The 23408-nt window shown below is 41.1% G+C and overlaps 2 protein-coding genes across 3 annotated transcripts; both read right to left on the bottom strand.

The window, feature by feature from the left end:
• Positions 1–971: 971 nt before the first annotated feature.
• kat2a (K(lysine) acetyltransferase 2A) lies at positions 972–6505 on the bottom strand (the record flags this gene model as incomplete). Its single annotated transcript, XM_079564944.1, has 18 exons — positions 6200–6505; positions 5780–5903; positions 5534–5679; positions 5314–5403; positions 4531–4712; positions 4222–4413; positions 4038–4141; positions 3696–3800; positions 3310–3446; positions 2933–3141; positions 2724–2850; positions 2541–2651; positions 2189–2332; positions 1902–2016; positions 1795–1831; positions 1559–1622; positions 1315–1399; positions 972–1165 (listed from the first exon to the last, which is right to left on the bottom strand). Exons 1-18 carry the CDS (start codon positions 6425–6427, stop codon positions 972–974), a joined length of 2394 nt encoding a protein of 797 aa, XP_079421070.1. The 5' UTR covers positions 6428–6505.
• A 556-nt stretch (positions 6506–7061) lies between these two features.
• On the bottom strand, positions 7062–23112 carry rab5c (RAB5C, member RAS oncogene family). Of its 2 annotated transcripts, none has more exons than XM_079564599.1 (6): positions 23004–23112; positions 14519–14849; positions 10474–10625; positions 9648–9770; positions 9474–9567; positions 7062–8460 (listed from the first exon to the last, which is right to left on the bottom strand). In XM_079564599.1, exons 2-6 carry the CDS (start codon positions 14682–14684, stop codon positions 8333–8335), a joined length of 663 nt encoding a protein of 220 aa, XP_079420725.1. In that variant the 5' UTR covers positions 14685–14849; positions 23004–23112; the 3' UTR covers positions 7062–8332. The 2 variants fall into 2 exon arrangements, with proteins under 2 accessions (XP_079420725.1, XP_079420726.1); XM_079564600.1 differs by lacking the exon at positions 23004–23112 and adding an exon at positions 17240–17350.
• Positions 23113–23408: the final 296 nt, after the last annotated feature.

Genomic DNA, 23408 nt, shown 5'->3' with positions numbered 1-23408 from the left:
CAACATGGCTTAGGTCCCGAGGTGCAGTTTTCTCTACGTCGTCTACGCAAGTCACGTCAAGCACACTGGAATGAACTTCACCTTTAACTTCAGCACTGATTTCTCTTCTTGGACCTAGAACTTTGGTACAGTTATGGAGAGATTTATTGGCAAACGTGAAGGGGGAAAGGTAGAGCACTGACCAGGAAGGCCTTTATGCTCAATTCAGATTTTTTTCTTTAGTTTTTTTTCTTTTCTTTTTTTTATCTCTAAATAACAGCAACTTGTAAGTGATCTACTCTATGAATAATCTTGTGTTATGTGAAGAGGGCAGAGCGTCACGCACAGTGGATTGAAACACCGCGCTGCAGATCTTCTTATAGAGGGTATCCAGGTGATGTCATAACGTTCCGCAGTGAGTGGCACTATTGAGTCATAAAAGTTTTTTTTTTTGTATTTTGCCACTCAGTTTGGAATGATTGTTTATTTTAGAATGAGAAATGTTGGTGCATATCATCTAAAGCAGTGGTTCCCATCCTGGGGGGCTTCAGGTCAGTTATAGGTGATATTATTTGGGCAAATGTAGTGGTTAAATCAAATTTGACTGACAAAGGCGTACGGGTGCCGAAAACACTGAAAATGTCAGTTTATTTGATTGAAAATAAGCTTATTGGAAGTTATTTTTATGTTTTGATACATTTGTGTGGTGGGGGAGGCGCGACCTGTCTACAGAGTGCAGGGCGGGCTTTAAGGAAAAAAGTTTGGGAACCACCGGTCTAGAGCACAGACCAGTCCCCAAAGGCATCACCTGCTGTTCCTTCACTGACTGCTGCAGACCGGCGACACCACATGAGCTGCAGGAGATGTTCTGAACCCGACCCATCTCCACACATATTCTCTTATTATTTTTTACTTTAAATACAGCAGTGCTTCTCGTGTCCCCTCCGTCGTTGGGACATGGCAGCAGTGAACGCGCGTGATGAGTCTGTGGTTTATTTTTCGATGAGGCCGCCGTCTTTGAGCTTGAAGTAGAAGAACTTCTCCAGAGTGTTGGCACATTTGCAGTACTCGCTGTCGGGAGGGTTGTACTCGCGGCAGTTTGTGATGATCCGCTGCAGGTCGGCGATAAAGAGCTTTTTCGTCACGTAGTATCTGTTCTTCAGTCGCTCCGTCATCGTCTTCAAGTCTGAGGGAGAGAAATCATGATTAATTCGATTAACGAAGCTTTTTTAACGACATGTCATCATTTGTTGGAAACTAACTTAGATTTTACAGTTTAGTTTACTACCACATATTACACAGCTCCACTTAAAATGTATGTTCCTTTATACATACCAATGGGAAAGCGGATGATCTCGTAGTAATCTGGGGCTTCGGATTTCTTCACTGGCTCCATGAACGGCCAGGCGTCAGGATGAGTCTGGGGGACAAACAGAATGTACAGAAGCCTTTTAAATAATGGGGACAAAGAAAACATGCAAATAAAACACGGGAATAAGAATAAGGATCTTAACGTTGCGTCATTGTGCCCCCCTTGAGAATCTGTGTACATTGATATGAATTGTTGTTGTTTTTTCACCTTAATCTGGGCCAGGAGATTCTTCAACATGTTGTACAACACGTCTGGGTCCTTCACCTCTTTACTGCAAAAACAGGTCAATGATAAACAAGTAAAATATCAACCAGAGACATACAAGATAACAGTATCACTGCAGTCCACAACATTAGGATTAAGACAGTAGTATAGAGGTATAGATATGTGCCTTAGTGTAAAAACTAAATCATTTTTCCACCAGTGAATTGAATAAAAATTACCCTTTGTCTTTGCTGCTTGGTTTCCAGCCTGTTTCTCCTAATAAAAGTAAAAGAAAATGTCAAAATATAATCACTGAATTGACAGAGTTTGTGAAACGACGTCTTACTGATGCCCGGGATGCTCTCCACAGGGATCTGCCGCACTCCCTCTTTGAAGCAGGTGAGTCCGGGGTAAACTTTTCTGATCTGGCTTTGCTTCCTCTCGATCAGCTTCTTGATGATCTACAGACAAATGTATAAGTAACCAGTATTTAAACACACAGGCATCAGCTTACAGCCAACTACTGTGACCTCTAATAACTCAATGAGGGCATTTTTACAGCCTTTTGCCCATACAGTATTTGCCAGAGATCCCTATATTACCCCCCTGTGCACTTATGATCCACACACGCACCTCCTTCTGCCTCTTGATGATGTGGGACAGCTCGGTGTAGGGGATGCGGGGGTTCAGCTCACACTCCATCAGCGTTGCGCCCTCGTAGTCTTTGATGTAGCCCAGGTAACGGCTCTTGGGCACTTTGATGTCTTTGGAGAAGCCCTGTCAAGACGCAATGTGTTACAGAGAGCGCGGCAGACAGGTCGAGACTGGACAGGCCTATAACGTACTCAAAAGTTTCTAGGTTTACAGTTGAGATGGAGGGCAGGTTAGATATTTATGGTTGATTTAATTTCAACATATGTGGATTTTCTAATGGTCCCTGCCCTCCTCTCAAACTGTTGGTGAAACAAACCTTTTCAAATCTTACCTGCTTCTTGAAGTACCCGATGGCGTATTCGTCGGCGTATGTGAGGAAGTAGAGAATGCTGTGTTTTATGTGGTATTCCTTGAGGTGGTTCATCAGGTGAGTCCCGTAGCCCTGAAACAAAAACAAGTCGCTGTAACAACTTTTCTGCCTCATAAAACTGTCAGTAAAATCTTGCTGGGTTACCTTCACTTGCTCGTTGGAGGTTACGGCACAGAAGACGATCTCTGTGAAGCCCTGAGTGGGAAACATCCGGAAACAGACGCCTCCGATGACACGGCCATCTTTAATGAGGGCCAGGGTCTTGTGCTTCCTGATAAAGATTAAATATGTTACAGCATCATGCGCACCCACTGAACATAAACCTGCTGCTCAACCAAAGAACTTGGACTCACGGGTCGAACACCAGTCGTGTGATGTACTCTTTGGGCATGCGGGGGAGCTGATGGGAGAAGACGTTCTGCAGCCCCACGAGCCACATGAGGATCTTCTTGTTGGATTTCTGAGACAGAGAGTTCCCGATGACGTGGAACTCAATGATCCCTCGCCGCTCCTCCAGCCGCGCCGTCTCGTCCCGCGCAGCGTTCGGGGTCAGCAGATTTGTCTAGACACAGGAAGAAAACTTTTACATAAGGCTTCCAATAATCAGGTTCCCAGCCTATGTTCTTTTTTGTAGCTTTCCAAAGATTCACTAGAGTAAACCACTTCAAATACTTAACACATGCAGGGAGTTACACAACGCTAAAAAACCTTGGAGTGACTTATGACTTGCCTCTGGTCCCAGCATCGCAGCCGGGTCAGTGATGGTCATCATGACTTCATTCACCAGCTCCATGGGAATGTCTCCCATCACTCGGATCCTTTTGGCGTCCTCCAGCGTCAACGCCTCAGGAAGTTTACGCTTCTCTCCTGAAAGGTCATCAATAAAAAATATATGAAGTAACATTTGTCATAGGTGCCATTTGCATTTCACTAATTGTTGTGATGTGTACATACTGTATGACCAAAATTTTGCTTTTAATTAAAAATATCAGAGAAATGGGGGGAAACTGGCAAAAGATAAGCCAAGTTACACAGTATGCCACAATTTTGACTATATATGGTCAAAAAAAAAAAGAACAGATCGGAAGAACACAAATGTTTTAATCAGTCACTGACCTGTTATGGTCTCTGCAACTCCGGCGTCCAAGCTGGAGAGAGAGGAGGCGCTGCTCAGACCCTTCACCAGCCCAGGAGACCCAGACACAACTGAAGCACTGATCACTGCGAAAGACAACACACAAGGCACACTAAGCAAACAAAACTAGCAACTATTCAAAAGCTATCACTTTTAGTTTCTAATGTTACAAATAAACATGTCATTTTCCTGTCAATAAGCAATTACGATTACTTTCAGCCAATACAGAGCAAATTCTATTGATATAAGCAGGAAATCTTGGAAAACTCAAGCTTTTAAAGAGTCAATCACTTCAGCTGGCGAAATAAACATGAGCAGCTGACCCGTTTGCCCGAGTTGAGTTCCATCGGAAGCTGGCATGATGAAGTCTGCTTCCCAGATCGGCGAATTCTCTCCATAGATCTCCTCTTCAAGCATGGACAAAAACCTGACAGAAACACGCAACATTTAATGGATTTGGAAAAACAAAAAAACACAACTTAAAACGTTTTGGTAAACAATACTGACTTGGGGAAGTGAGTGAGGATGAGTGTGCGTTTCTCCGGCAGCAGTTTGTCCTTTTCGACTCGGAATTTCTCGAGGAGTTGTCGTCGAGTCACAATGAAGATGGACTTGAGCAAACTGCGCCCGAACACCTGAGTGGTTTCATAACGTGGTAAACTGTCGTTGCTCTGGGGGACGTGGCAGTAACAGAGCCACCTGCGGAAGAAAAGACACAATGAGCTTGATCTGCCCGTGAAGCCACAAAGATTTAAAATGTATTTGTCCTCTGTCTGAAATCAACTCCATTCAGGATCAATAAACATCAACACTAACCGGGTGTAGTCCACTTTGTAGGCCGTAGCATCTTCTTTCTGAGTGCGCTGGCGATACTGAGTCGGCGTCTCCAGCTTCCAATAGTTTAGGCACAAGAGGAACATTTTCGACAGCTCGAACATTGTCTGCCGCTCCTTTGGCGCCAGATGGCTGAACTTATACTGGACAAAATTCAACACTCCCTATGGAAGAGAATGGAGAGGAGGATTCAGTTACAGCAATGTTAAAAGCAATGTTTGGTAGCATGGCATTAAATCAATGTGAACAGAAATCGTGTAGGGAAAATATGATTCATCATACAACAATATACCTTTAATTTATAACGCACTTTCCTTAAAAATATCTCAAAGTGCTACAAAAGACAGAGACTAAAAATATACATGTACATTACAGTTGATTAAAATAGGAATAAAAATGTCTAGAGACCCTTCCTAATAGACTACAGGGTTTGGGGCAGGAGGGTATTACACAATGTATGTGGCCCAGGGGGTGCAAGTAGATGCTAAAAAGAGTGGGGCCAAGAACAGACCCCTGGGGGACCCTACTGGTGACAGTGTGAGAGTGTGACTTGGCATCTCCCAGGGCCACAATGTCAATGATTTGAATCAGTGTAGCGCAATTCAGGACAAGCCAATGTCTTGTTGCAGGCGGTGAAGAAGGTTGTCATGATTGATCGATTAATAGGATAAATAAAATAGAAGATGGAGTAATATACCTAATATTACCCTCCCACACAAACAAAACAATACTTCATGCATAGAAAAGGGCATCTTGAAGCTTTACCTGTTCAATGTTTGGCTTTTCAAAGGGGGGACTTCCCAGAGATCCTTCCACAACCGGCTGGCTCATTTGCAGGATGCATTTTCTCAACAACTAAGACAAAGATTTTAAATATTAATGACAAGCTTCAACATCGCTTGGTTTTCAAAGCTCATCTCTAAATATTTACAACATAAGACCAACAAAAAACAGCCGTGAAAGGAAGAACATACACGTCTCTCACCTTAAAAAGATAAAAATAGACTTGTTTGGTGTCTGTATCCTCCTCCTTGTGCACGGACATGAAAAGGTTTTCCACGTCCACCACCATTCCCAGAAGTCTGTTGATCTCATCCTCTGATACGTTCTCCAAGTGCGAAACATGGTCCGCTGCAACAGGAAATAAAATGTTAAAGCACAAGTACCATATGGTAATAGGTATAGATGTTAGGGTAAGCAGGGGAGGGGCGGGAATGAGGCTTGTTTGTACCCAGGGCATGTCCACAGCTGCGGCAGGGCTCGCTCAGGCTGGCCGCTTGCTGCTGGAGGTCCATACGAGGGGCTGTGGGTGGGTTTGGGTTTTTCCATCCATTGCACTTGCACGTATCGTTAGCCTACAATAACACAGATCGTAGACCCGTCATGCACCAAATTTCACTGATGCTAGGTGACAGATTACAACAGCACGTTATGATAATAGGCGTTTTATTTGGTGCTAAAGCTTAGATTGGTTAGCTTATGCATACATTGGTTTGTAATAACTTCTAAATGGGCACTGTTAGCATTTTGGGCAGGTATGTGTTTGTGAGCACTGTGCCATCACAACAAACGCTCCCCCGACAGCGCTTTGTTATGGTAACTTTAGGAGGCTAATGCTAATGCTAACAGCTAGCTAACTAACTAACGTTACCTTGCACGCCGAGAATACGCCAAGTTTCTCGAGCTTTTTCGCCCGGGGGAAAGCACGGACTTGGGCTTTCTTTTGGCTCGCCCGCTGCTGCTGGCTGAGGCCGGGTCTGGCTGGGTCACTGCTCCCGGTCGCGGTTGACGGCGCAGCGGCGGCCGTGGACCCAGCTGAGCCGCCCGAAGAGGAGTGGAGCAGCCGGGGTTGCAGGGCCTGCGTCGCCGGGTCGGACATGTCCACGCTGTCGCTGCTGCAGCTGGAGCCTGCGAGAGGAGGCGCACTTTCGGCTGGCGACGGCTCAGCTCCGCCCAGGCAGTTCACGGACTGTCGGTATCGAGGATGCTCCCCACAAGGATGAAAATAATAATACTAATAACAAAATTAAAACTAACACCAATACGACATGTACACTGACAAATACATGTATCTGTATGCACGTTTGACATGAAAAGGAAAAAAAAAAAAAAAAAAAAGTAAAATATTTTTTATATTAAAAAAAAGAAGATACATACGATCAGATATAAAAATAATAAAATACATTTAATAAAGTGGGGAAAACGTTCTTCAATATCAATTTTGAAGAAAAATAAGCCAGATAAGGCGTCATCCTGTGATGACATAAAACAACAAACTGGAACAATGGAAATTAAACGCATCATGAGCCCCTGTTGTTGTGGGTAATGAAGTTTCAACTATGTAACTATGACGGGGCATCAGCGATGATGTGCTAAACTTAGATAACATATAATCATTTTTCCTCTTTTTCGTCAACACCATTCTTTCAATAACAAAGTCACATTGTTATAGCTGCCTGGTCAGCCAGTTGCAGGAGTCTGAATGACGCACAATGAAGCAAACCACACAAAGCTTACCACCTCCTTGTTTTTTTTTTATTGGTAAAATTACATCTTTCTTTCTTTAGTTTCAGCCCAAGACCTCACCCTCCCTCTGAATCATCTCCGACCAAACAGCGTGGGTTGCTGTCATAGGTGCTACGGTGCTGACAGGAGACCAGTCCCTCCCTCAAAGAAGAGTACAAATGACAGAATAGAAAAAGGAAAAAAAAAGAAATAAACAGGAGGCCGAGGACAACATCTCAATTCACAAACATGATGCGACAGAACCAGTGCATTTAATACCATAGATCTTCAGAAAAAATTAAAACGTAAAAAAAAAAAAAAAAGAAGAAAAATCCATCACGAAATTATTAAAGTTGACAAAACATGAGATCGGGATGCTTTTTTGACAATAAGAAGAACTACTGATTAATAATTATAAACTTGAAAAGTTGGATACAAATACAGCAATCTGTTTTCAATACACAATATAGTGATTTGGTCGAGAAAACTAAAATCTTGCTGCATGTTTTTTTTTTATATTATTGTACAACAATGATTCAAAAAGTTACATTAATGCTAAAAAATTACTTGTGGTGACAACGGACTACGGACTGCTTGATAACATATAGGGATGACTGTAAAACCATCAAGGCTTTAAAATGATACTTAACAGCCTGTGTCAAATGAAGAGAACAATAGTGATAACATGAACATAGCTATAGTAAGTCAATCTACACAGCGTTATTGGATGAAGTCTGTTTTAGTTCGCTTCAATGCCAACCTCCTCTTTTACCCCAACAGAGGAAAGCCAAAGATTATACGCACATGCACCTCCAGTTAACAAAGTCTTTTATGAGCATGATCTGAGAAAAGAATGCACAGCAAAGTAGGAAGGATAGAAAGAGCAGGAGCCTACCCATATTTTCCTGGTTATTTTTTTTCTACACAAATACACTAGTAGTAATAGTGGCCCATTTATTCATCATGACTAATCGTTTCCTCCTTCCGTCAATGGGACAATTGTTACTCCCCAAGAAGTGTCCATCAAAAAGAGAGGTCGTGGATCGGCAAGTAAGTCCCAGTTTTAAAACATTATTAAGTTTCGTTGGTCGTCTTGAAGTTGCAGGAAACCCTCATTAGGCGTTTTACTGGCCAGAGGTTTCAGTTAATTTTTGTTATATATTTTGAGGTGCCAAACAGCGCCCCCGTCTGGCCAATGGGACGCTGTTGGTTGTTTGACAACCGGTAGGTATCTGGTGCAGTTGATCGTAGCTGTAAAATTGCTGAAATTGATATTTTGTTAGTTGCTGCCTCCACAACACTGGCCGCTTCTACCCTGTGGCGCCGTTTCCTGAAGGTCCACTCCGGCCCGAGCCCGGCCGCCCGCTCCGGCTCCGCCCTGGGGCTCGTTCTTAGGCAGCTTCTTGGCTGTTAATGGAGTGCAGAAAATACAATGAGTAAATCAAAGGTACAAGGACATGGTTGAACCTGATTTTGTCTCAGTTAAGGCACATTTCACATCTCTTAGGCACTGGGTGTTGTAGTTGTTTTTCAAAGTTCCAGTTCAGAACAATGGTTAGATAAATAATTGACGCTGGCTTAAAGGAATATTTCAGGATTTTTGACATAGGGCCTCATTTCCTAGTTATCCAGAGTGTTGTTGATTTCTTTAGATATTTTTATTTGTAATTCATGCAGTTCTTATATTTGAAGAATTTCGTGGCGCTAGGCTTGTACAAGGCTACGATATCAGCGAACCTGCATTAAAAACAGTCTGACACACTCCACAGAGCACCCGAGGCAGATCATTTATTGACTATTGATATAAATGTCTGTGTCGAAAGAACAATTTTTGGAATATAACCGACCTTGCATCACATGAATTACCGCATTTTGAGGGACTATTTTCTAGCAGATCACTCCGCCTCTGCGTAGCTTATACAACCACGAAGCAGATGCTGCTCAAATAGGGCTGGACGATATATCGATATTTAAGATATATATCGATATATTTTTAAATGAGATATGGAATTAGTCGCCCAGCCCTATGCTCAAATATAAATTATTTTAAATGCAAAATGTTTAAAATTACTCTATCGACAGACATTTATCGTTAGTCTGGTGTTATAAGTGATTAGCCTAGCGCCACGAAACTCTTCAAATATAAGAACTGAATGAATTACAAAAAAAATATCTCCAGAAATCAGCAACACTCTGGATAACTAGGAAATGAGGCCCTATGTCAAAAATCCTGAAATATCCCTTTAAGATAAACATGTTTAATGTTTGCTCAAAGAAAGAAGTCTCTTATTGAATTTTTATGTACTAATCATTCTGTTCAGCAATTCCAGATAATGACTGATGACGCATATAACTAAACCTAATTCTGGAAGAGTTATAAGACTCCAACTACTCATAAATATTGGAGTAATATGACGTACCAATGGCCATAAAAATCTCATTGACATTCACAGCAGTCTTGGCTGAGGTTTCCATGAAGAGCAAGCTGTTGTCGTCGGCGTATCCTTGTGCTTCCTGAAACACCACATAAAGATGTTGTAAAAATAACAAGTACAGGAATTTGAAGTAATGTTAAAACTTAAATCCTTCGTTACCTGGAAGTCTACGTTTCTCTTATTGGACAGATCTGCTTTGTTCCCAGCCAGGGCGATGACGATGTTGGGACTGGCTTGTCGCTGTAGCTCCTTCACCCAGTTCTTTGCACGTGTGAATGTGTCCTGGAAAAAAGGAAACATTTGAATATAAGGGAATCTCCAACACAATAAGGCTCCATTGTCATCGGTCTGTCAGATATCACAGATAACAGGGCTGCAGACGTTTGAGCAAAAGTTGCATTGAGGGCTAGCAGTTTTTATACATGGAAATGTATTCTTTGTGATTTACTGAAATTTGCACTGAATTTAACTTTATTTTTACATTCTTTCGATATATTGAAGTTGTTACATGTGAGTCTCTGAGTTACAGGAGCAAAGGTCCGGAGCTTTTCTAATGAATTAAGCAATCATCAACTGAGTGCAGAAAGACAGGAGTCAGCAGGCAGTCCTTCAACTGACTGGCCAAAGTAACTGTGCAACTGGATATTGTTTTTTTTTCTTGTTATAAATGATGAAAACCGTACAAATAACTGTACAAAGCTAGAAATAGAAAACAAAGTCTCTCAATGTTTGATTATTATAGAAGCAAATTGGACATATTTGTATTGATTAAATGCAATAACAAAAAAGGGAATTCAAAAAATCTAAATGATCTTCAAGTAGTTCATTTGTGATTGTTGATGGACACAATTATGCCAATATGAAAATCACATGACAATTGACTCGCCCTCAAAAGTGGTTTTAATTCATCTAACAACACTGATCGGGAGTTGGGGCATTCGGAAACCTTTACAGAGAGTTATCGTCTGGGAGAAGTGAGACGTACTGTGTTGGTAATGTCGTAGACCACGATGGCGGCCTGTGCTCCTCTGTAGTACATGGGCGCCAAGCTGTGGTATCGCTCCTGTCCCGCCGTGTCCCAGATCTCAAACTTCACCGTTGTATCGTCCAAACAGACGGTCTGTGTGAGAAAGGCCGCTGAAAGAAAGAAAAAAAACAATAAAGAAATAAGTTAAGAAATAAGCAATTCTCTCCAGAAACAGGCAAGACCAGCAACGTGAACAATTTAAGGTAGTTATGGTCAGATTGCTTGTCTAAACTGACAGTATATAGTCCTAGCCCTATAAAGAGATCAAGGGAAATGCTGCTATTTGTAGACACAGGACTATATTAGATAAATAAATATTGTGATGGATTTGTGACTGCTAACATTTAGTTCATAGTAGTGATTATTTTACGCACAATGACAAGGACCATTAACATTTGAGAAAACAAAGATGAATTGCTAAAGCCAAGAATCACAAAGTTCTAAACTGCAAAGTTAGTGGTTTATCAGCCACATCATCAGTTCCATAAGTGAGATGTTGTTTTATTTGAATTTATCTAAATAATTGCAGCCTTTGTGTTTTGAAACTTGAAACAAATCAAAGTGTGATTTTGGCTCAGACCACTGGGAGCTGCTTTTACCCCCATGATGACAAGACATGTTAATTCAAGCTAACACAACATAATTGCATATAATTACTTCATATTTTTTAAACTATACCCCACAACACCCACTTTTTATTGACCACCTAAAACAAGGGCAATCATAACTACAAAACTAGCATTTTCTGCAACAAAAATCCTGTGAATGACAGGAAGCCTGATCGCCCCCAGTCTGCTGAGTCAGGCCTGTGTCATTTGCCACGGGAAACAGAGGCTTTACGAGCACAGCACATAGTCTGAAGATTTGTAATCTCTAACGGCCGCAGTGACCACAAGCTCACTCCAGTGAAAGACAAAGCTGAAATCTTTTACACAGAACGTGTGTGGGAGTATCTCATTCCTATATCTAATTACTCACAACTATTGACCACTTTGGTTTTTGGTTGTAAGTTCATTTCACACATTGCTGACTCAGTTTTATCCTAGACGAGGGGTTTCAAACTCATTTTGGGTCGTGGGACGGAATTCAGCTCCCACGTTGGGTAACAGGAAAATACTATAGAATTGCACTTTACAAGCCTGTGTCACAAGTTTCTCAAAGTTTTACATAGTAGTCATTATTCATTGACTCCACACTTGGTGGTCGTAAGCTGTTATTGAAGCCACAGCCACCCTGAGGTAGACTGTCCATTTACCACATGGCTATAATGTGTCGTTCATCTCCTGATCTTTTATGTCAGCGCCCTCTGCTGGACACGTGTGAAAATCTGTGGCTGGAATGAGCATTCTGGTTATTCTTTAAAAAAAAAAAATCATAACTTGGCACAGGAAAGAGCTACAATCTTTCCTTGAGGTACTACTCTGGCCCAATCCCCTCCCATCAACTTAAAACATGCATAATAGGATAATTTTCCATCCATCTCTCCAGCCATCAACCAACATTTATTTATAAAGGCCTTTACAATACTCAAGGTGACCAAAGTGCTTTACAGTAAAATTAGATAACAATCAACAATTTATATAATTAAATGAAGAAAAAGAAAATCAATCCTAAAAGACAGCGGGAGCCAGTGGATGGAAAAAGGACTGGGCTGATGTGCTGACATCTGGGTGAGTTTGTTAAATGTGCTGCAGCATTTTGCACCAACTGGAGGCAGCTACGGGTCGACTGGGAGACGCCGACATGAAGTGTATTTGTGAACTGACAAAAGCATGGATAGTCCTTTCAAGGTCGATGCGATAAAAAAACAACAACTTTACTTTGGTAGTTGATAAAAACATGCTCTGACCACGCTGTTCATCGGTTTATCAAATCTAAACGCGCTATTGAAAAACACCCCGAGGTTCTTCAGACAGCTTTAGCTTGGAAGACGAGGAATCGAAGTCCACGAGAACCAAACCTCCACACCAAACTTTGCTCAAGATCTGGAGATGGGTGGCCAGGACGATGCACTGCTGGCCGCCTCTTGCCCCAGAGACACTGAAGGTCAAGCCAAGAAAGTGATCCAGAGTAACATTCTGACAACAATTCTACTGATTAAAATAACAACAAAAATGCATCGACTTCTAAAATGACTCCAACAAGGAAATATACAGAATTACAGTAAAATCCCAAATGAATTACCTATAGTGTGATGTCAGTAATCCCAACATGCTTTCCACTGTGGACACAAACTGACAAGAGCAATCATGCTGTTTAATAATTTCCGTGAGAGATTTTGAGATGAAATCATATCTTGTTTTTTTTTAATGTCCCATCTTTGTCTTCACTTAACTATATAAACACAGGTGTTACGTAAGTAGTTATACAAGAGCCAAAGTCACACCAGTAAGGAACAGTCAGGTGACCCCAGCACAGAACTGGTTTGGCCACTTCTCTGCCTCACAGGATTAACAACAGGAGCTGCCAGAACTGGGGAGGAAACTGTATTTTAACTTTTCACTGTCTGCCTGAGTACTACTGAACATTTGGCTTGTAGGTTCCACTGATTGAACTTTCTTCCCTTTATTCAAACTAGTAACTTTTGAGAAGCCCCGTACTGTGACTGCTGTTGTGATTTGGCCTCCACAAAATCAGTCAAACTGGCCATGGCATGTTATACTTCACTGTCCCCCAAATACTTTCCATTTGCATTTGATCCATCCTTCAGTGCCACTGGAGGGCAACTTATCAGGAGAAGTGGTGGGTCTTGAGTTAGGTTCATTGTAGTATCAATCTGACTTTTTTCAGCTTATACAACTAAGACTTGCTTCAAATCTATAGGTATTTGACAACAATCCAATAACAGACAAAGAGAGTCAATACAAGAAGGAATTTTAAAGTGGCATTGAAACCAAAACTACATTTGGTGCTCAGCAGAGCAATCATTGGTCAATGCCATGAAAAACCACACAGATACACAGAAAATTCTCACATCATGCAGCCGAGTATCTGACATCTACACGCTGCCATCTACCAATGACACACGCACCTGATGCTTTGTGGATGTAATACTGAAAAGCTACACTTCCGCTTTGAGCTCATGACGTAGAGTTCTACTTTTACAGAAACTTCCACCAAAAGAGAATCCAAATTCTGTTTAGTTTTTAACCATGCGGGAGCGGTTTTAGACAGTAAATACTAAAATGACAACATTAACTGAGAACAACGGGGAGCAGAAAACACCCTAAAAAGCGTCATAGTACATATACTGCGTCGATGTGCGCCCGCGCTGCTAGCTCTCATGCTAGCGGCCTGTCAAGCAAAGTCCGGCCCTCATTAATATACGACATTTCTAAAATGTACCTTAGGAAAACCAGCCCTTTAATTGTCATCACATCACAGGAGGAACATCTAGCTGTAGAAAGTTTTAAAAATTAGGAACCGGGCTTTACAGTTGCTTCAAAAGTGCCTAAAGTGCAATGCTTTCTAAAGGAAAACTAGCTTGTTGTGCCTAAATGGAGGTATTACAGCAGTGGTTGGCAATGGCGGCACCCAGTGTCGTGGTCACAGAGCAGTGCAACCGCGGCCGTTGATCCAGTCAGAGACACTCACATAGTTCTTTATTTGGCAACAACATAATGAAAATGCTAACACATTTCGGATGTTCAGAGCTGCAGAATTTTAATCAGCAGAAAAAAGTTGATTTGTTTCTTTTGTTGCTCTTTAAGCATCATCAAATATAATAGGAGTACGACTGGCTTTACACACTATTGGCATATCACATTATCACCATCATCTTTAAACAATTTTTGAGCCAAGAGATGATGGAATAATGTATATATTTCTGATTACACCGTTTCATTTTCTCTCTTTTTACATCAGAAAGTAACAGGGCAGACGAACTTTGAAACAGAAAGTTGCCACCTACACAACTTCCCTACTTTCACTCCCTAACTGGCCTTGGGCTGGGGGTAAATGTAACTCTTCTTCTCCCACTAAACCATCACAAGCCCCTGCTCACCTCCGATGGTGCTCTCCTGAAACTCGTGGAACTGGCCTTTGACGAAGCGCAGCACCAGGCTGGACTTGCCCACAGCCGACTCTCCCAGAAGCACCAACTTGAACTGGCAGATTTTGTTGCCCGGAGCAGCGCCGTTGGTCCGCGTGTTGCCCCCTCGCCCTGCCATAGCGCTGGGTTACAGGAACAGCTGAGGAGGAGGAGGGTTTGGAGAGGAGCGGGGAGTCTGGAGGTCTTAGCTTTGACGGTGTTGTCGTGCAAGCGCTGGAGAGGGCGGAGGGGAGGCAGGTCAGGCAGGTGGAGGAGCCGATGGACGAGACCTCACCGACGGGAACTGCAAAACACACACAAATATCAATCACCGTTTTACACAACTTTTCCTGATCTTTTTTATAATAATTTTAAATAAGAGCCCAGATCCAATGTCTAAATGTGATTCCCGGGAGAGAGAGACAACACTGAGCCTGCATCAGGTGGGTGGTTTTGGAATAGGTACCGTTTCCAGGTTTACAATAGCAAAACCTACACTTTACGATCTAATCCACTTTATTTATGAAGCACATCCATCCATCCATCCATCCATCCATTTTCTTCCACTTTTCCGTTGCCGGGTCGTGGGGGCAACTGTTGGAGCTGCCCAAATCACATTGCACCAGCCGCTATGGCTACTCCTGCAGGTGGTGGGTGCACAGAAGGACGGCCTCATGATTCTTACCGGGCCTGTTGGTCTCTCATAAGAGGCTTCTGAAGCTCTCTTTGTCTGACCCGTCACCGAGGACCTGTTTGCCCTGGGAGACCCTACCAGGGGCACGAAGCCCTCGACAACAGGGCTCCCAAGATCATTCGGGTGCTAAAACCCCTCCACCACGTTAAGGTGGCGGTTCCGGGAGGGGTTTTGAAGCACATAATGAACAAAATAATTTCCAAGTGTTACACATAGATTAATGGATGATCTTCATCCAAATTTTAAATGCCTTCATTACAATAAAACAGTCAAACCAAATAAAAGAATACACTAAAACACACGGCTAAGAACCACACAACTCCCTCACAAAATAGCTACATACAAAGCCGCAGATCCTGCACTGTGGTCTTTTTAGAATTACAACAGAATTACAAGGAGATAAAAATGGATTTTACTCTACTGCCAAAAAATTATTTATTTAGGGAACACTTATTTTTTGTTAGTGACGGGCCATACCACGTTTTTTGAATCGTTATGATACCCCACTTTGGGGTAATTCTTGTGGATATCAATGCCAATACTAGTCATTTCCTATGTGTGCATGTATTTCAGTCAATATGCGATTCTACAACTGCTTATTTATACATACATTAATATGCACATTACTTAAACTGGTTAATTAAACAATGACAATATGAAATTACATACATAAACAAAGTTTAAAATGAATGCTGACAACAGAACCCTAAACTAGAATGATAAAGACGACTTGGTGAAATACTCTGGGGCGTTTTGGCGCAAAACAATGAAGAAAATCACACTTGTGTTTATAATTGCTGCTGCACCTTCTTTTTGCGTATGCAAATTAGTGTCAATACATTTTACCCGGTATCAGTGCCATTTGGTATTGATAAAGCGATACTATGGTGGTGATGGTATCGATTCGCCCATCCCTCTTTCTTATCCTTGTATCTTTGTTATTCCAACAGTGTAACTGCTGCTACATCCCGCCTATAACAAAGGATTGGAAATGGATGAACTGGGCTTATCCTCGTTCCCCCTGACAAAGATCCCAGCTTGAAATCTGGATACGGGTTTCCACTCCCATCCCCGAAGCTGCACTGTGGCCATTCACTCAAACTCTGAAAAAAAGGGAGAAAGCAGAGGACACGTTCCCCCAACATGGACATTTGCTTGGTTTTCAATCAAAAGGCAAATCATTTTACTTTCTCTGCTTTCAAGTAACCCAAGCGTTCGAACTGCTGCTGCACAAACTCAAATCCTGACATTACCGGCCTGCTGTGAACTAAGCAAAGTATTTTCACTATAAACAATGAACAAAAAGGGTACATCCTTAATCGCCCTGCAACAATCGTACACAAACTATAGAAATGATGACACCGGAGTTTCATAAGCAGAGCAAACAGACCGATCAGAGCATGTTTGTGCAGTAATGTTCACAGACGGGTTACTGTTATCTGTTGACGGAATGAGTCACTAAAACTGGTTGTATCCTCAAGAGATTTCTCAGTACGTCACAGGAAAAAATATTCATTTAACTTTGCATTTGGTACTGAAGAAGGTTTAGGGCACTGGATACAAAAGAATGTCAGTAGTGAAAATAAATAGACCATGTTCTGATGCTTGGTGGGTGGGGACTACTTACATACCTAATGTGACAATGGAACAAATTGTTATTTATGGCCCAAACTCAACATTCTTGACTCATTTCTAAGGTCCAAATAACAAAAACATGTTCCGCAACTTTCAGAGAGTATACGGTCACTGTAATGTAACAAACAACTAGCTCGCTTTTAACAAATCCCAGTTTTTACAGCATACTGGGGGTCAAAATTCTCTGTCTTTAAGAAAAAGACAGGTTTTGCTCAAAGAAATGGCATTGTACTAAATGTATCATCAAGTTGTTTTACTGTTCTAGATCCAAAGTTGACGGTAAATAACTAAGATTCCCTTCCCTAAATAATGCAGAATGTAGCATAGGTAGACGAAAAACCAACAAAGACAACACAAAGCATCACCTTAAGTAAATTCACCTCCAAAATTCCATACCCTCTGCGTTTGTTTTATGATCCTTTTGAGGTTTGCTATTCTGCACTTAGTCCAAGGACAGGAAGCACCGCTCAGCGAAAAGGAGGAAGTGGAAGATTGCAGAAGGAATCCGAGTGCTGACAGAGCGCGTCAAAAGAAATCTGAAAAAGTGGTAGTTGTGTGGAGTTTGAAATATTATGTCAAAATACAAAAGTGGGAAGCGGCTTCTGATTGGACGGCTGTGGTGGCCTCTCTACAGTTTAATTCCCTCTCTGATAAAAGAAACTTGAGAGGCAGAATGAATTGGTGAGAATAATTTGCAATGAAAGAGGCTGTAGGCGACATCTTTACTGCAAAAATTGTATGAAAAAGGCAATTATGTCCTTTATACAATGCAAATAATAACAATCTGTTTTCCTGTGGCCTTAAAGATATAAAACCTGCTAACCCTGTATTTTAGACCAAGTACCAACACGTTATGATTCTTGTAAAGTTTAGCAGTTCATATTTCCTCTTTATGTCGTCTTCTCTCAAATACTACGCAGTAATCCTTTAGTAGCAGGAAAAGTAGTCGGGCAAAAAAGTGAAGATCAACTGGGCAAAACTGGAAGGATGAAGTTTTCTTTCTGAACTCCAGTAGAGCTTAGACTTTTAATCCCTAGCATGTGATGAGATCATGGCTGCTTCCATAAAATATTCACGGCCATGTTTCTTTTTTTAAGTATGAGACATATGTTCATGCAGAGCACAGTCGACTAGAAAATAAACCTAAATCACAATTCGAATTGCAAAGGTTCTCGCAGAAATAATTCCTTTCCCTCAAGTCCTGGGAAGCCGTAGGAGGAGGATAAAGACGCTCTGTTCACTGGGTCAAACTGAGGCTCCTCATTTAACTGCAAGAGGCGGCAGCAGCAAACCATCACCTGTTTACTGGCAAACACTCGGGCTGAAGATGAACGGCTTTCGGTGTCTACGGACAAATACTATTCACGTCACGGCTGCAAGAGCTTCAATCATAAACGCTGCAAATGTTGCCATTTCAAAGACTGCTCTCAACAACATTCCTGATGTATTTTTTACTCACGCATAATATTACACAGATCTTTATGGTGCTACTAAAATATTAAGTGCATTTCAAGCATTCATCATTCAATATTATGCGACGTAAAAATGGCCAACATACACTAGAAAAATCAGTATTTATTTCTACACAATCCTAAATGAAAAGGCATGTTGACTTATATGCAACATTTCAGTTTGTTATTTTTTTTTTTTTCAATTGATTTTCTATTTTGGTAACACTTTATAATAATCACACCCTATTTAGCCTTAAAGCAGAACTACGTAACTCATGCCCCTAGAGGCCATAAGCGCCACTGCAGGTGTCGTAGCAAGTTGCGTTTATTTACTCATTAATTGTCCATGAAAATAAATACTACGCTGACAGAAAAGACAAAGGGAGAGAGGGATATTGTACATCCAATTACACAATGGAGATATTTCTTATCACTCAAACTTGGCTGTAAATATTGTTTAAGTGGCGCTAGCCCACAGTTAGCTTTGCCCGTTAGCTTCTTCTTTATGATTCTATTAGTGTGTATTGCACCACCAACCCGTAGGCAGGGAAGTTGCAATTGTGGTTTCATGGCCAGAGACACCGGGGGAGAGGAAAGACCCCCCAACCATCCCATTAACACTTGTATTACCCCCAAGAGGGACTACGAAAAGGATTTATTTATTTAACAAGTTACTAAGTTCTTCTTTAATACATGCTGAGTTAACACATGATTCATCATGAAAAATTCATTAGCTCAGTGTCACTAACACTTAATAACTACTTTACAATGAATAAGTGAAGTACATGGGAAATATTTATTATGAGTTAGTATTGACTGTAGTAGTAAAAGTAGTTATTATGGGCTAGTTACACTTAACTAATGAATTGTTCATGATTAAGTGTTAATTCTTCATTTTTTTTAAGGCGAAATAATGTGTATTTATTATAATGTGTATTTATTATGTGCTACTTGTATTTTTTGTCTTGTTTTAACGCACTTTGATGGGGGAAAAAAAGGAATTGTGTCTAAATTTGATGGAACAAACTATTGAAATGACAGTAAAGTTGATATTGCAACGTATTGTTTGTGTAGTATTCAAGACAATTATCAAAAATTACTGTCTTCATATTGTGCCACTATAAACTGACCCTCCCACTGACAGAATGGTAAAAATATATATAAAAAAGGCTGTTCTTTTGATTTTTTCTTTCTGTCATTACAGTGAAATAAAGAATCACTTGATAAGGCATTTTCTCGTCTAATTTACTGTAAGAAATGAGTCACTCAAAACTATGGAATCTATGTCATTGGAATCTATGCCGCTGGCCTATCCCCGGATGAACCCAGAGGGAAGTCAAAATCATCCGTTAATGGTGTCCTTTTACCCCTTTTCAAAGTGCAGGCTTCAACACGAGCGGCTGTGTCTCTGAAGGGCGGGGCCACAATTAACTGGCCGCATCTGATACGAGGGGTGCATAACAGTAAACTCCCAATACGAAGTGCCAACATGCAGGCTTTCTGAACAAAGAAAGGTACAAAAAGTTTAGGGGTTATGCTGCTTCATTATACACACAAGCATGATCTAAAATAGTTCAAAAAGTAATACTTCAAAGTGCTCTCAAAAGCTCCTGGACGACGTATTGGAACATATACATTGAATTTAACCTTGGCTTAGCTGTAAAACTGCTTTGTGTACAGATTCATTATTGTAAGAGGAAATGCTCCTAATCCCAGGTACGGTACACAAAGCCTGTGTTTGTACTAAATATTGTGTTTAATAAACGGACTCTGGGAAAGTGGTGACATAATAACTCAGGAAAGGCGAACATCCCTCACAGAGCGCTGAAGCACGAGGAAATCACTGCCACTTCCTTTTCACTGGACTTCTGGGGGAAAAGTTACATTAGAAAGACAGATCGTGAAAGAAATCCAGAGTAAATTAGTGAGATTGAAGTGAAGGCCATGGATTCTGGACAAAGAGAAATTAAGAAAGTCAGGGGTTGCCACTTGCCCGACTTTTGAAAAAAAAAAAAAAAAAAATTCACATGTAAAAAACTCGGGACCCCCATTACATAAAAGTTATTCCCTCTTATGCTACTTTAGGGCAGATAAAAACATGCTAAAACAAGATAATATATATTCAAACTGTTCATTTTTTATATTTGAAAGGATTTCACAAATGATATGATGTTGTACACTCAAAAGTGTACAACAACAGTAGCATTATTCTTTTTATTTCATCTTGGAATCATTTGGAGACCCCCACCCAAGGGCCCCACTTTGGGAAGCACAGCTATAAATAATAGGCCAAGATACCGACTAAAGCAGGTCTTTACAACGACAAAACCTGGTTTCAAATCCTGCCAGAATCAAGACAAACAGGATTGCAAATGGGTCTAGAGCCTGGGTGAGATGAGACGATGCCTAAAACCAGAAAACCAGGTCAGCATTAATAATACCACCATCACAAAGTCCGAACCAAGACTCAAGGACTAAACCAGGCAAGAAATACAAAGGGAAGTAATTAGTACAACAAAATTAACTGACTCAAGCTCAGTATAAAAACAATTACAGGTTACTATTCCACTAATACACTAATCATTAATCGGCCACGTTTAGTCATAGCTGGATTGGAATGAACGCTACAGTTTCTGTAGATACTCTGATAATATCTTAGTAATGACTTTGCATAGTAGTTGTAAAAGGCTGTAAAATCACATGAGTCAAAACAAACAGGAACAAAGGATGATGCGTACACTACAACTACAAAAGAAGTGAATGGGCTTCTGGGGGGAAAGTAAAAGGTTCTCCCCTCTAGTCCAGTCAATGACTCAATGGTATTTCAATCTCTTCTACAATATGCAAGTGTAGTCAAAAAAGTTGCTTAGTTTTTTAAGTAAAATGTTAGTCATAGTTAATACTTAAAAACAAGGCATACATTGCAAGACAATCAAATTAAAGAAATGTCCAAACATCCAGGAAGACTAATTGTTCCATCTGTCTAAAATACTTGGATTTTCTCTAGAGGCCGACCGATATTTGGGGATTTCACAATATCGGGTATCGGCCGATCTAGCCGGAAAAAAAGCGATTTCTGAGACCTATGAGACCATAGTCAATCGCTGAGTTCGTTTTAACCTCCACTATTATGTTATAAATTACTACAATGTACTTTTGATCGCCGCACAAAATGCCCCAGCTAGCAACAATATGCTAATGCTAACGACAGCTAATCAAAGCTGGGACAGAAACTATGATTGGACCTCCTTAAGTAATAAAATTAAATTGGCCAGTGCTTGAGCGGCCAAGTATTTGTTTTTACAGGATTATAGACCAGACATCTGGAAAAATCGTCGGAAAATATCGGCCGAGCATACTGGCATCGGCCAATTACATTTCCAAAATATCAGCATCGGCCTTTGAAAAACCCACATTGGTTGGCCTCTAATTTTCTTGATCCAAAGCCACTGTTTTTGCTTTAAATCAAGCGAAACCCAGCCTCTTGGTTTATTCATTTGACTCTCCACACTAAGAGGCGCCTGTTACATCAAATTTCTAGTTAATAGTTCCCATGCCGTCCATAGGGTCTTAAATGTAGCGTGTGACTTCTTTGAGAGCGCAAGGTCCACTTCGCCATAAACAAAAAAACTCAAGCGACGACCTATAAATCCCGACTGTCTCAAAGGTCCACGCTGTGTCACCGTTATTCGGCCATAAACACGGACTACAATGCTATTAAAATACATGTGCAGGTGTCGGCCATTTAAACTATGTAATGAGGCTGCAGGAAAGTTAAATAACTGTCAGCACTTTTATGACACTGGCCTCGTAAGCCTATGCTGCCATTAAAAGTGATACAGTCACACTGCACAGGGTGTTAAAGCCACACAAAAGATGAGATCATGCAAATGGGGATCAAGAGAATAGACTAGAAAGTCTCAGGTAACGACACAGGCACATATTGTTCCTATAATACGGGTATAAAGCTCTAGAAATGTTATAAATGCGACTCAGTGATCCATCTGCTGATAGATGAGTGACACTATAACTACTTATTCATTATTTCGTTGATGGCAGTTAGGCTAATGCTAACTGTAACGCCACAGACTAAATAGCCCTAAAAGTCAATACGAGTAACTGACCGCACTAAAATTCAATAAACAGGGCAAATTAACTTAGCAAGCTTCTCTTTTCACAATCGCTGTAAAAGTATTAGAAGGCACACATCTCATATACAAAAAAATCACGTATGTTTCTTTTCTAGGCGCTTTTAAAGGGCATTAAATAAAGTTGTAATCTGTTAGAAAGCCCCAGAAGACATGTTCCGTGCTAGCCCGGTTAGCATCCCGCAGCTAAACTCTCACGTCATTGGTCAACTTTCCTTTTCAGGGGCCCATCTCGTCAGCTGTTTGACATACGATAATCGCCGGCTCTTTATGGTCTACCCTACTCGTTAACACACAACAATCGCGTACTGATTTGAGCGTTTTGGAGCAGTTTTAAGATTATGTAGGTTGTCGTTTTGCTACCAGCTCCAAGGCTAAGGCGCAGAGCGATCGGCGTTTTGCTCCAGCTCGAGTCATCGCCAGGGGATAAAATATCTCTGGGAATAGGGTCATCCCAGACGAAGATCAATGATCTTGTAAATGGCCACTCGTAATCCCAATTATGTATAAATAACTGATCTGAGACTTACTGTACTTTTGCCTGTGTTTCTGCTCTCATCGGCGGCCGCAGCTTCTCCTTCTTGGCTCTGGCCTTCACTTCCGGTTAGCTGTTTTTCCGGGAACCTCCCACTGTTTTTGTCAGAGGCGCTTTGACCAATGGCCGCCTCACAGTCACAGCACTGGGATCATACGAGTTTACAGCCGAGATACAGGTAAATGGCGACATCCAGAGGATATTCACCTGACAAACGAATACCATTTACAAACAGACTGCAATAGCCCAAACTGCATGCAAAACACAATATGTCAGTGAAAACAGATATGAACGCCGCTTTTAACAATTGCATTAAAGTTTGGTGCTATTTTACATGTGGCTATTCAGAACTGATTAATTCCTTTGCTGACCAGATTAAAACTCTAAATGGGCCCCGGGG

The sequence above is a fragment of the Gobius niger genome, assembly GCF_951799975.1.
Source record: "Gobius niger genome assembly, chromosome: 10".
In the NCBI taxonomy this organism is placed as follows: Eukaryota; Metazoa; Chordata; class Actinopteri; order Gobiiformes; family Gobiidae; genus Gobius; species Gobius niger.
Note: the sequence above shows the minus strand (reverse complement) of the source record. Positions and strands in the feature narration are given on the sequence as shown.

Coding starts and splice junctions, on each gene's coding strand:
- rab5c (XM_079564599.1), bottom strand. CDS start 14,684: ATGGCAGGGCGAGGGGGCAACACGCGGACCAACGGCGCTGCTCCGGGC. Junction 9,771..10,473: donor TCTACGACATTACCAACACA/GTACGTCTCACT, acceptor CCTTTTTTCCAG/GACACATTCACACGTGCAAA. Junction 9,568..9,647: donor AGAGAAACGTAGACTTCCAG/GTAACGAAGGAT, acceptor GTGGTGTTTCAG/GAAGCACAAGGATACGCCGA.